The sequence below is a fragment of the Argopecten irradians genome, chromosome 3 (genome assembly GCF_041381155.1).
Source record: "Argopecten irradians isolate NY chromosome 3, Ai_NY, whole genome shotgun sequence".
Classification (NCBI taxonomy): Eukaryota; Metazoa; Mollusca; class Bivalvia; order Pectinida; family Pectinidae; genus Argopecten; species Argopecten irradians.
Genome location: NC_091136.1, coordinates 9,290,832 through 9,305,642, shown reverse-complemented (window position 1 = coordinate 9,305,642; position 14,811 = coordinate 9,290,832). Strand labels below are relative to the sequence as shown.

General features: G+C 34.6%; 1 protein-coding gene across 1 annotated transcript in view; it reads left to right on the top strand.

The window, feature by feature from the left end:
* The window catches only part of LOC138317202 (uncharacterized), a 39,094-nt gene that overhangs the window by 18,757 nt on the left and 5,526 nt on the right, over positions 1-14,811 (top strand). Inside the window, exons 5-7 of the mRNA XM_069258756.1 lie at positions 966-1,131; positions 3,588-3,860; positions 11,201-13,188. Of these exons, the coding sequence (XP_069114857.1) occupies positions 966-1,131; positions 3,588-3,860; positions 11,201-13,188 (2,427 nt within the window). The remainder of the gene's footprint in view (positions 1-965; positions 1,132-3,587; positions 3,861-11,200; positions 13,189-14,811) is intronic.

The following is a 14,811-nucleotide window of genomic DNA, read 5'->3' as shown; positions in this document are numbered from 1 at the left end:
CAGGGTGTTACAGGCCTTTACAAGGGTAAAATACAGAGGGGACCACAAATGCGTGTTTGTAAAGATTTGATAAATTAGAAGCTATCTACTTGGACTCAACTACTACCTGGCTAAGTAACTAGAATTCACATGCACACACAGGATCATTTCACGTTAAAGTTTTTGAGCAAGTTTCTGTTTCGTCAATTGTTTAAGCTTAAGTCATCATAAATGTTTATGATTTTATTTTCCTAATGTGTATGGATGCTGAATGTGATAATACAACCAATTTGGGGCCCTTTAGGGGGTTTTTGAGTCTGTTAATTTGTCATATTTCCATGTTAAAGTTTTTGAGCAAGTTTCTATTTTGTCTATTGTTTAAGCTTAAGTCATCATAAATGTTTATGATTTTATTTTCCTAATGTGTATGGATGCTGAACGTGATAATACAACCAATTTGGGGCCCTTTAGGGGGTTTTTGAGTCTGTTAATTTGTCATATTTCCATGTTAAAGTTTTTGAGCAAGTTTCTATTTTGTCAATTGTTTAAGCATAAGTCATCATAAATGTTTATGATTTTATTTTCCTAATGTGTATGGATGCTGAACGTGATAATACAACCAATTTGATGCCCTTTAGGTTTTTTTTTTTGAGTCTGTTAATTTGTCGTATTTCCATGTTTAAAAAGTAATTACTTGAACATCAACTTCTTCTGAATAGGTGAGCTTTGCTGTTCTCTAACAGCTTTTGTTTATTATTATACTTAACACAAATGGTGTAGCCATTTTCTCATTGTTAGATTAATAAAGTTAAAGCTATATTCGTTTGTTTATATGTTACACTAACTAACAAAAGCTTCTGACATGAGCAGAAAACTTAGAATCATTAATACACTTAAGGCGTTAATACCATTCTAATCTAAATCTTTGAAGTGTGTCAGAATGTTGTAATCAATACAACTATAACAGTTTATGGCTCTGATTGTAGGTGACGGGACAGCGGATCATCGTGTTCAAACCCAACACAAACAAGACAGAGCTGGTGCCCACAGCTCAGGAAGTAATGCTAGACTACACCATTACACTCGGCCATATTGGGGAGTCTCACTTTGTCAGTCTACGACCCACAGATTGGGAGGCTACCTGGCCCATGAGTATGTACCTTTATTCTGTGTGTTTATTGTTACTGGCCCTGAGTATGTATACTGTGTGGTTAGTGTGACTGGCCCTGAGTATGTTTATTGTGTGGATGTGTGTGACTGGCCCTGAGTATGTATACTATGTAGTTAATGTGACTGGCCCTGAGTATGTATATTGTGTGGTAAGTGTGACTGGCCCTGAGTATGTTTATTGTGTGGATGTGTGTGACTGGCCCTGAGTGTGTATACTATGTAGTTAGTGTGACTGGCCCTGAGTATGTATATTGTGTGGTAAGTGTGACTGGCCCTGAGATGTAGATTGTGTGGTTAGTGTGACTGGCCCTGAGTATGTATACTGTGTGGTTTGTGCGACTGGCCCTGGGTATGTATATTGTGTGTTAGTGTGACTGGCCCTGAGTATGTATAATATGTGTGGTTAGTGTAACTGGCCCTGAGTATGTAAACTGTGGTTAGTGTGACTGGCCCTCAGTATGTATACTGTGTGTTTAGTGTGACTGGCCCTGAGTATGTATACTGTGTGGTTAGTGTGACTGGCCCTGAGTATGTATATTGTGTTGTTAGCGTGACTGGCCCTGAGTATGTATACTATGTTGTTGGTATGACTGGTCCTGAGTATGTATATTGTGTGGTTAGCGTGACTTGCCCTGAGTATGTATATTATGTGTTTACTGTGACTGGCCCTGAGTATGTATACTGTGTTGTTGGTATGACTGGCCCTGAGTATGTATACTGTGTGGTTAGTGTGACTGGCCCTGAGTATGTATACTGTGTGGTTAGTGTGACTGGCCCTGAGTATGTATACTGTGTGGTTAGTGTGACTGGCCCTGAGTATGTATACGGTGTGGTTAGTGTGACTGACCCTGAGTATGTAAACTGTGGTTAGTGTGACTGGCCCTCAGTATGTATACTATGCCCTTATAGTAGTGGTGATAATAATCGAAAATCAGTTGATATTTCTTTTCCAATTATTGATTATGGAAATCTGGAATTGAAAATCAGTTATCAATTGGTACAATGTATTTGGTAGATTTAACTTTGACATATAGCTTAACAGATATCTTTTCAATCGTTACTTGATTGTTATTAAATCTGCAATTTTATATATATATATATATCATATGGATTGAGTATCTTTTAGATGCTCCACCGCTGACAGAGCATAAACAATACTCATCATTTGAACAATAATTGGTTTTTAATCGTGTATATATATATGTCTAATTCACACAAAAAATAATATGAAATAATTTATTTTGCCTTTTTTGTTTGCTCAATCAATAATTTCATATTATAGGACATTGTACCACTGATTCTGTTTCGGTACACAATTAATCATCTTGATTTTTTTTATCTTAAATTTAAAGATTTGAAGCTCAAACTTTTCAATTGTGATAATGTTGTAAAATAAGTAACTTTTGTAACTGAAGGAAAATACTAATTTGTCTGCTCCTGTTTTTGTATACTATTTGTTAGCAGTGGAGCATCTTTAATTGAATAATACTTCAAGCTTTTGTGTGAATATTCCATATCAGAAAGAAAATAACACTGAAAAGTATAAAAGCAAATGTTAATTTCTAAATTTTTATTCTCTAGAAACTGATTCTTTAAGCGATTATTGATTGGTTTATGACTTTGATTATAAACCAATAATTGATTGTGATTATACACTGGTAGTTAGTATGATTATACACTGGTAGTTAGTACGATTACTGGGTGTTAGCCTTGGGTGAAAAAGTCTATTTTCTCTCAGGTTTTCAAAAGTCAGTTTTTTAGCTCGCCTATTCGAAGAATAGGGGGAGCTAATGTTGTCACCCCGGCGTCGGCGTCCCATTTCACGTTAAAGTTTTTGAGCAAGTTTCTGTTTCGTCAATTGTTTAAGCTTCAACTTCTTCTGAAAAGGCCAGCTTTGCTGTTCTCCAACAGCTCTTGTTTTGTGAGCAAGCAAAAATTGAAACTTCTAGACGAGTTTCACCAAATCTCATATGAAATGAACACAAATTTAAGCTCCTTTTATCACATAGATACAATAACCTACATTTAGAAGAATCTCATATCTAAATATATTGCGAAAATCATATGTGATAATGACGTTCTAAACCCAGGGTATCTGTAAACAAAAAATAATGCTTATCGGTAATAGCCACCAGAGGGCCCAAATTGACAGTCCTTCTTTGTTTTGAAGTTGACCAACAAACAAACTGCCTGTCAGGCATATTTGTTAACATTTTTCAGCTGTTAAAAATGACGTCACCATCACTTGTGACTTCACCGGTGGACTAAAATTATGATTCAAACATCTGTTTAGAAATAATGTTTGAATTTCAGTACACACTCAAGTGTTCTACTAACGTCTGTGGTGCTTATCTTTGATAATCGTTCATAAGAAAAAAAAAATGAATTATGATGTCATATGGGATCCACACTGAGGTAGTGATTTTGGCTTCTTACAGAGGCACATGCTCACAGAGCAAGGATGAAAGAGAAAAAGAAATTAGCGAGAAAGAGAAAACTTGAAAGACAAAAGTCCAAAGAAGGAAAGGACCAATCTCCAGACGTTTCTGAAAAAGGTGAATCTACAGTGGATCATGAGAAAGAAACCGAAGTGATAGAGGAGACCGAAGGAGCAACAGGGGAGACAATCAAAGAGAAGAAAGTGATGGAGGATGAAGATGATTCTGGTGATGAAGAGGAAGAGAACAACTCCCAGTTCAAGACTACTGACGGTAAGTTCTTTTTTAATGAAGGTAATGTCTGTAAATTCTTCATAATCTGGCAATGTCTTTATCTTAGGGATATTTTTATTGTTTTATATTTAGATTATTCTATGTGAATATCAATTATTCAAGTGTAGAATCATAAGTACCAATTTTTCAGGTCTGAAACAGATATGACAACAATTTTGTCATAAAGAAATTGTTGATTTGAAAAAAAAAGACTTTACGCTAGATCATGATGAATTTACTGTTGTTCACGTTGCTAATGACATTTGAAGTGCATGCCAGATATACAAGTCTGCGGGGAACAGGTCACTGCATTAGTTACTATCCCATAAATAAAGTAACAGTTGTGTAGCAATTGAGTTCCCAAAAGTTATTTTTACTATATAATAATACCATTTAAGTTGTCTTTCAATATAGCTTTTCGTGAACTTGCAAATATGTCAATTTGAAGAAAATGTTGCATACTCAAAAGTAATATTTAACTATTCAAAACATTTCAATTTCTTTCTGTTGCCTGTAATCTGAAAAAAGAAAGAAACTATATATGGCAAATTTTTTGGCGATGCAGTTTTAGTGTATAGGTGTAAAGAGCAACGATGTATTTTGTGTTGTTGTTCACTTTAATTCATGATAAAAGATGTAATATTTTATGACGATATATTGTTTAAAGAAAACATTAACTATTGCTTTTTCAATACACAAAGGTAGCTTAAAAACTATTCATGAGTGAAGATATGATAATTCATAGGAAAAAGTTGAAAATACAAAGATTATATAGCAAAATTAAGCCTTGAGATCTTATTTATGTCACACAACTGTAGTTTGGGGGAACATTACCATTTAAAGATGCTCCACCGCTTGCAAATGGTATTTTTTCACTATTAAAAACAGGAGCAGACGATTTAGTATTTTGCATCAGTTACAAAAGTTACTTACTTTACACCATTACCACCTATGAAAAGTTTGAGTTTCTAATTTTACTTCAAGTTAAAAATATGAAAAAATAATTAATTGCATCCCGAAAAATTCTGTGCCGCTATATCATATGGAATGAAGTACTGATTTCGCATGAATCAAAGGCAAAATAAATTATTTTATATTATTTTTTTGGGGTTAATTAGACATATATATATATACAATTAAACACCAATTATTGTTCAAATGATGAATATCATTTATGCTCTGTCGGCGATGGAACATCTTTAATGTTACGTGGTTACATATTACAGAGTTACTTCCCTTGCGGGTAGGTATTCATAGTAATGTCATTATTTTATGAGCGAAATTCACATTTTTTTCTCTGAAAAGGATGACGTTATACTCGCAAACAAATGACGTCACAATCAAAACCTGCTTGCAATGGCAGATAACTCTGTAATTGGCAAATACAGAATAGGGGAAGGGGTGTGAAATTACCAAAGTTGGGCAGAAATAACAGTATGACACTTGCTAGAGGAGGGGAGGGAATATATAATAGAACAACCAAAATATTTAATTCACAAGAAGTGATAGATTGATGTAGCAACAGCTAATGGGTGGAGGGATTTTAATGTTAATATTTCTTTGAATTTTAAAACAATAGTATAATTCATTCTTTCAGAATCTTTCTTTATTATCCAGTTGAAATACTTTCTGAAGTGCAATAGAGACAGAATAATAAGCAAAAAATATAAGTTTAAATTACATCTTTAACAAACAAAATGCAGTGCTTTTATAGAATTATGGAATATAAAATAAGTAGATAAGGCCACATACAGATTGTGTGTGTGTATGTTGTGGGAGGGGGGGTAATAGTTGGGATGATGACTATATCAGAAGCTGTTCTTCCTTATATTTGTTTATCTGTAGGACCATTGTCCCCAGTCATGCTTTTCTTTCACTGACTTTAACACTGTCAAACAATAACTTTATTTCATGAGTACTCTGTGTCATCTTTTATGATGTGATTTCTGTGATATCATTAAAGACGCTCCACCGCCGACAGAGCATTAATGATACTCATCATGTGAACAAGAATTGATGTTTAATCGTGCATATATATATGTCTTAACACACAAAATGATTTGAAATAACTTATACTATTTTCGGTGCATACACAATCAGTACTGCACTTCATATAGGATATATTAGTGCCACAGAATTTTTTAGGGATGCAGTTAATTATTTTTTTGATATTTTTTATCTTGAAGTAAGATCAGAAGCTCAAACTTTTCAATGATGATAATGGTAGAAAGTAAGTAACTTTCATAACTGAAGAAAAATACTAATTCGTTTTGCTTCTATTTTTGATACCATTCGTCAGTGGTGGAAAATCTTTAAAAAAACATAAAAAAGATGAAAATATAGATTTAAGAAAGAGAAAGTATTATTCAATATGCAATATGATGCTTTTCAGAATGTGATAAATAAGTTTTAATGTTCTGCTAAATGGGTTCCTGTTAATTGAAATGATTGAAACATGACTTGGTTGCCTTGGATTTCGTTGTTTCACACTATTTTCCATGCTGTCTATTGGATGTCCAGTAAGAGCTGGTCTGCATGCTTATGATGCTGAAGACCTACACATTCTCCTCTTCTGTTTATCTGTTAAAAAGTATCGCATCCTTGCCACTGACACCAGAAGGTGTCTCTGTAATTAGGAGTCCTCGGACCCACTAGCTGGGGTTCAGGTGTACCGATTTACAAACCTTTTATATGAATTTGAGCAGAGCTTAAAGCTTTATGTTCCTAGCTATTTTCAATGCCAAAAAATGGCTTGCTCCCAGCCAGCATCTGTTGTTTTGAGACAGTTGTGTACAATGTACTAAGTAATAGTATTGTTTATAATATTACCTCCCCTTCCTAATAAATACCCCCACATACAAATAAAATATACTTAGCAATGAAATGATTCTTCATGATTTGATGAATAATTGATGAATTGTGATTCATTAATGTCATTTGATTTCTAAATGGTTCCTGTTTCATTGAAATGATTGAAACATGACTTGGTTGCCTTGGATTTCGTTGTTTCACACTATTTTCCATGCTGTCTATTGGATGTCCACCAGAGTAAGAGCTGGTCTGCATGCTTATGATGCTGAAGACCTACACATTCTCCTCTTCTGTTTATCTGTTAAAAAGTCTCGCATCCTTGCCACTGACACCAGAAGGTGTCTCTGTAATAAGGAGTCCTCGGACCCACTAGCTGGGGTTCAGGTGTACCGATTTACAAACCTTTTATATGAATTTGAGCAGAGCTTAAAGCTTTATGTTCCTAGCTATTTTCAATGCCAAAAAATGGCTTGCTCCCAGCCAGCATCTGTTGTTTTGAGACAGTTGTGTACAATGTACTAAGTAATAGTATTGTTTATAATATTACCTCCCCTTCCTAATAAATACCCCCACATACAAATAAAATATACTTAGCAATGAAATGATTCTTCATGATTTGATGAATAATTGATGAATTGTGATTCATTAATGTCATTTGATTTCTGGTTCACTATGCCAGTTTTTTTTTATTCAATTTGGTTTTATCAATTAGAATTATTGTCTTTGTGTTTCCGGTAATATTGAAAAATCTGCAGACAACATATTTGTTTAATTGGCTGCCTGCTTTCTCCCTCAACCAATCACAATGACTGTAACATGATTTTGACATTATCACATGTGACAGGCCGGACCTTGTTTATCCACCTAAAAGGTAACATTTTTAGATTTGCTCTGTTTGGGAAGAGATTGACAGTTTCAATAAAGATCTTACTCCAGTATAAATCCCTTTAGAATGAATTTACGTACCCGGCCTACTATATCTTTTGGCCGATTAAAGAATTTCCCACTTTTGCAGAAATCTGACTACATGTATGTTTATGACTTCTTAACCAAATGTTTTTATATTTACTACATCAGAGGGGTTTCTTGATGATGCATTGCTAGTACTTACATCTATCATTCTTCCGTCTTTAACAATATTTAGCATTAATTAGAAGATATTTATATCAAGGATTGGTGCCATTAGTTTGAGACCAAAGATGCTCCACCGCTGGCAAATGGTATTTTTTCACTATCAAAAACAGGAGCAGATTATTTAGTATTTTTCTTCAGTTACAAAAAAATACTTTGCACCATTACCACTATTGAAAAGTTTGAGTTTCCAGTTTTACTTCAAGATTAAAAAATATTAAAAATAATTTACTGCATCCTGAAAAAATTCTGTGACACTATGTCCTTTATGGAATTATTATTTTATATCATATTTTAGTGCAAATAAGGAATATGTATACACAATTATTGTTCAAATGATGAGTATCATGTAAGCTCTGTCGCCGGTGGAGCATCTTTAACAAGGGAAGGTTTCTATGTTTGTAAGTTGTCTAGCAGATAATGTCTTCTTGCATAGTTGTAGAAAAGCTACCAGGTGGCCAATAAAAACTTTATATAAAAGTTGATAAAACATGTATAAATATATAGTGTAACTTGTCTTATTTGGCCACTATTGCAAGGTTTCCGGATTATACAGGTTTTAATTACTATGAATTAAAAGATATATGTAATGTTATATAATTATGCCGGAATAGACAGGGATCTGGATTAGACAAGGACCAGTTTTGACAAGTTATACTGTATATAATTATATTATTAAGTTCATGATTTCTGTACATACATAACTAATGAGTACATAGGATGACTATAAGATTTTTCAAACAGCAAGAATTTATTCTCACTAACTAGTGAATTATGAACATTTTGAAATACAATAGCATCATTATTGATCATTAAGTATGTTTATTTTTAGTGCGAGTGTACGTGTAGTATAATTTTCCTTGTCGGGTGTAGAGTCTGTGTACGTCCGCTATGCGCAGATTCCAACTGCGCACGTGATACAGGAAGTCAGTGTCTTATACCAATTTCGTCGTGATTTAGTTATACCAACCTTTCAAAAACATATATTATAAGATACACTTGTCAGCGATAATCTACTATAAATTAAGAACAGTGACATTACACAGTGCTAAACGCATTTGTTTTGTGTACTCTTGCATCGGTCATGATATTCTAAGCATCTGGTCAACTTTGGAAACTTCTGGAACAAAACAATGCAAATCAGGTTTATATAGTCAAGAAAAGAAAATGACAAAACGGATAACTTTAAGTACCGGCCACATATTTAATTTATTTCACATCATCCTAGGTCCTAGGTGTACGTTGCATTATCGTTTACTAAACCCTGTGACAACAGACCACATTTGCTACAGTTCTGATAAATATTTCTAAAAGCCTTGCGTATGAGAAACAGATAAAAAAACCATTATAAAATATCAGTCTGAGTTTCTGAGGTCTAGATCTAATGTACCCCAGAAAGGTGTTCAGGCATGACACATGTAAGTCACCACGTGCACAAAGATTGGACAGTGTTCTACCAGACGACTATTTTGAACAGCAAATAAAGTCTAGCGTATCAATATCAATATGTTAATAAACACACTTCTATGTAACAAAGAACAAAATTAACAAAGTTCAAAGTAATTTCACATTTAAAGTTTTGATGAAGTAAAGAAAAGTATTTATTACAGTATACCAAAGGCGTAAACCATCTCCTGGCAATAGTCCCAAGGATAATGAGCGAAAGTGCTAGTACACCTGTTACCAAGGAAGTAGTTAGCGTGGACTTAATGTCTAACAGACATATTTCTATTTATGTTACGTGAAAGTACTGTCTTTTCCCATTGTTAAAAAGAGCATTATACTTCATACATTGCGATATATGTAAATTATTCAAATTCAGATTTCTTTATTGCACTCGGACACACTTCTGTGTGTAACAAGAGGTCAAATATACATATAACATTTTCAGATGGTGGAACACAATCAACATAACATTAGCATAATAAACATGTTACGGTTTACATATTTTATTGATGTCAGTGATTCATATACAAATGTATACCAGGGTATATCTTGTTAATTGTAAACACATATAATGTCACAAACTTTTCTTTCTTCATATAATTGATAAAATTGTCCTTTAAGACTAAGAGAATGCAGATATTATTGTTATTCTGTCATATATCCAGTTACACGACCCAATTACACCTCATTGATGAATGGGTGATATTGAAATAATGTCGGATATCAGGGCGTCAGGGTGGTTAGATGAATAAACACAATAGAGAATAGATACTTGAATTTGCCTGTTGCTGAGGAATTTTTCCAATTTCTTTAGTAAAATAACACGTCACAAAATAAGTAATGAATTGTATGTATATTTGAAAACTGTTCAACTATGCTTCTTGTATCTTTCTATTGATATTAGTCTTGTGCTAACGTTGTACCTTTTAATATTGGAGGCCTCCCATTTTCAATATTTTTTTTTGTTATCGCCGAAACATTTTTATACTACTGCAGAGTGTGGGGGATATTGCCATCATTTGTGGCACCTAGGACGATATCTAACTGATGACTCCGGCACTTAAATTTGATTGAACCTAAATTGGTATTTAAACTATTGTGGTGAATGGAGAACTCCATATTTGATAAAAAATAGTGACATCAATCTTCTTTAATAAGTTAAATATATTGACTTGTTAATAGGAAGACATTTGTTTTCTGCCTCCATGCATCAATGTTCACTCACAAAATAATGACGTCTATATGGATACCTACCTCCTGCAAGGGAGATAACTCCATTGGATGTATCCATGCAGGATCGTTGCTGACAACTTTATATATACTTTCATTCCAATGAAATTAGTTGGTACTTATAGTGGAATCCAGAGCGATGTCTGTTCATACCGACTCATCACGACTTGGTTCATTGTGTCTTGTCCAAGTTTGATATGTACATGTAGCCGTATTTGTGTCACACAGATATTTCTCGTTATATGTGTCATTGGTGTCCATGAATTTATCACAAACGCTTCGGATATCTTGTTATGTCACATGATAAACATTCTGACTTCATACTATATATGCTGTTGTCAGAATGATGGAGAAATCTCTTGGCTACTGATACAGTAAAACACGTTTTATATCAACAGTTTTCCGCAGAATGTAGAAAGCTATTCTCAAATTATTTGAATTCTTTTTTTACTAAAAGTTAATTTTGTATCAGGATATTCACAGCAGATTTGGGATCTGTGAATAATCTAGTATTCTTTTCCATAAAAAGTATAAGTTTTCGTATGAAATTTAAGATATTTTAATTTATATTGAAAATTTGGGAATTGATTCTGGTGAAATGGAAAACAGTGATTTGATCTATGAATGTAAAGCAGTAAGAGAATTCTTTTACCTTCCTCTTGAAATAGATTTGAAACTACTATCAGTTAGTTATAAAGCGTATTTTACTGTATCTGTTTCAGGTGACTTTGACCTCATGTCAGATGTGTTAAATCCGGTAGCCATTGACGCCACTAGTGGTATTCCTCTTCCTCATCTAAGCTTCCTTCTGAGACAGTTTGTCAAATCTTGTTATATTTTTGTGGGAAGTCCTGAAAATGTTACCACTTTCTCAGGTACCGAAATTGAGACATATATCGCAGGTAGTGTGGCGGATGGGTTATGCATTAGATTAATAGATTATTCTAATCGTAAACAATCCACGCCTGCTTTAAACACACCAACGGTTATCGGTGTCTGCAATGGGAATGTTCGGTCTGAATCCGAAGGAAAAGTCAGTGAAATGGATTTGATTGCAGACACAACACTGACACGCCCTGGGTATGTACATCTGATTCCCATCAACACAGGGATGTATCATCCATCAGTGACATACATAGAAGGAAAGGCTTTTGTACAGCACTTAGGGATAGTAGCACAGAATAAGGGGCCTGTTTATGATTTGATGCGAAGCAAGACGTTTACTGGACACAAATGTCTTTATTGGCCAGAGTGCGCCATGGAATGGTTCTCCAGGTATCGTCCAAGTGGATGGCCAGGAAATGAAATCAACCAGAAAATTGCAAACACAAAATGCATTGTGATGTCAAGACCTCATCCCCAATCTTTTTCACCAAATATAGAATATCAGTTTGTGTTTCCAAAGGCAGAACAAATTCTTGCTAAGGAAGCCTTATCAGATGACCAACGAAACTGCTTCAATGCTTTCAAACTTTTGATAGATTTTAGCCTAAGGAACAATGAGGTAAGACTAAGGACAACTCACTTGAAATCAGTGATGTACCATGCATGTGAGACAATTCCTCAGGCTAGCTGGGCAAATAACAGCGGAGGATGTTTGCTTTATCTTCTCGATAGCCTTTGTGAAAAATTGCACGCAAGGAACATCCCAAATTACTTCATTCACGAGAACAACATGGTGGATCATCTAGATGGTGAAACACTGCAGAAGATTCTAGAATATATTGATGCAATAAGGACATTTCCAGTGATGTCATTTTATTACATGACGGAACACCATGACCTTTCCGTGATTGCTAACATGGTTTTAGACGATGTCCCACTGTTTTACAAACACAGACGGCAGTGTAGATCAGTGTGCGAAGCTTTTGTTCCGTCTGTGCTTCAGATAGCCAAGTCATATTTCTACAATAACAAACTCCAAGAAGGGTACGAAGTAGCACAAGAGGCTTACAGTGAGTTTCTTATGCAGATTCCCGAAGAAGCAGACAGAAACACAACAGAGTTCACCCAAGGAACGAAAGATGCATATCTTCGATTTCAAAAGATCCTCCAAAAACTAGTTAAAGAGGAAACTGGCGATTACCGACATTTCCTTGCATATCATCTGGATTTGGGCCTTGGTTCCTCACTAATGAAGGAACTCTATGAAGGAACCGACATGAAGACCATTGGTGATCTAATTGGTAATGAGGCTGCTGGGTCTATGGCCTTGACACCGATACCAATCAGAGTATATGGTAATATCCAAAAGGAGTTGTCCTACATTGATTCATGTGCCTATCGGTTGTATAAAGAGAATAACATTGAACAAGCTGTCAGTGTGTTACGAGCTGGGATCCAAAAAGGACACCGTGATCGGGAGTCTAGTGTGATCGATGTCAGCGATATCATGGATTGTAATGTAAAGAAAGATATCGCTAAACAAACATATACCGCGATGCATAACCGCAACTGCCTGATAGGAACCATGTACAATCATCTTTATATATGTTATCAATACCTTTATAGTGTGGAGTTGTTTAGTGACATCATTGAGGACTATGAAGAATTGTGTGATATGATTGGTTCCACCTATTTCTATAAAGATGTAATAGAAATATGGCAGACACTTGGCAATAAACAAAGGTCAGACGAAGCCAAGCGTAAATTAAAAGTACTGTCAAGTTCATCAGAGTATATGCATGACACCTGGATCATATTGAATAATGTATAAACATTCAGAAAATGTCTGAGTGCAAATCAATATGACACTACAAGGGTATACTTCATTTTCACTAACCTTTGAGAAAACAATTAAGGTATATGTGAAATTAAATTTCGATAGAAATCTTATTTCATTCTAATACTTGTCTGTCTGTATGTCTCTCTGTCCGTAGAAAAAAGGTCAAGACAACGCATCCTGGCCTCAATTTCAGTGAAACAAAACACCATTGTTTGGGACCATGTATAGGTTTCTGCTTGCCAAAATTTCGGTTGTAGCAAGTTACAATAATTGTTAGGTGTTGTATAAGCTCAATAGCTGTTGGATTGATCTTGTCTGTGAATTTGAAACGTCACATATTTCAATAATAGTTACCATATTGGAGGAATATTTAGTTGTCATGGTCTAAGGGATATACCGGTATGCGTCTTACATTCTGTTATAGACATCAACTTCTCCTTATTTACCACCTTTCACATCTTAACCTCATTCAAAATTAAATCCAACCATCAACCTTCATTCTCAATTCCAACGCCCACCACAGAAGTTAACCGTCAATTTCCCAATAACACCACTCACAAAAAACTATCCTCAACCTTCGTCCCCAAATAACACAACGATAACAACACCTTCCACAATACACGTTCTTTCCCCCTACATTCTAAACATCATAGTCCTCAATCTGCATCCCCTACACTCTCAAACCCCTAATAAAATCCAGACCTCAACATCCAAATCCTCCCCTAATAACCCTCATAAACCCAACCCTCTTCCGCCACTCACTAAAACCCTCATAAAACCGAACCTTCAACACTCATTCGCAACCCATTTATTCCCCTTATAAAACCAAGCCCGCGAACTTTCCTAAACAGAAATCCATTTTCCTTCCATTCTTAAGTATGGGTTTTGTGATGAATATTACCTTTTAATCATTGAAATTAAATATAGGAAACATAATCTTAGTTACATAATAATCATGTTCACTTGTGAAATCACTGGTGTTATATTTAAATTTCAAATATATATATAAATATGAACGATGACATTGATTAGGTAGAGAATTTAACAGTAAATTGAAAGCCTTTCTATTTTTGTGAAATAAATTGCTTATGTCCATCATAACAAAGTTTTGTTTAATTAGGTCTCCTTAAATGAAGTCACCTCAGTAACCTATTCTAATCATCTTATTTATCCGTCTTCGTATTTTGTCCGTCGTATATCCGTAAACAATTACAGAGGGCTGTGGTAGGGGCCAAAAGGTGTAAAATTGACTGAAATTAAAAAAAAAAGATCTTCAGAAAAAATTGGGCCTAGGGTATCTACAGTTCATTTTTGCTGAATTTTCATAGAAGATATTAGTCTATGATAGCATTTTAACCTCATATCAATATTTGTCTTGGCTGACCCCCAGGGACCAGAGAGTTGGGACCTAAATAGGTCAAAATGACTAAAATATCAAAAGCCTTTTTTCAAATCAGAGATGTGATGAAATCAATACTCTCCATAAATTAAAAGGTCTAATTGATAAAATAACTGACTTCAAGAGTCTGATGGGCACAATAGGTCAATACTGTATATAGTTTTTATTTGTCATCGATTGCCTAATTTTATATCGGAGCTCAGGTGTCC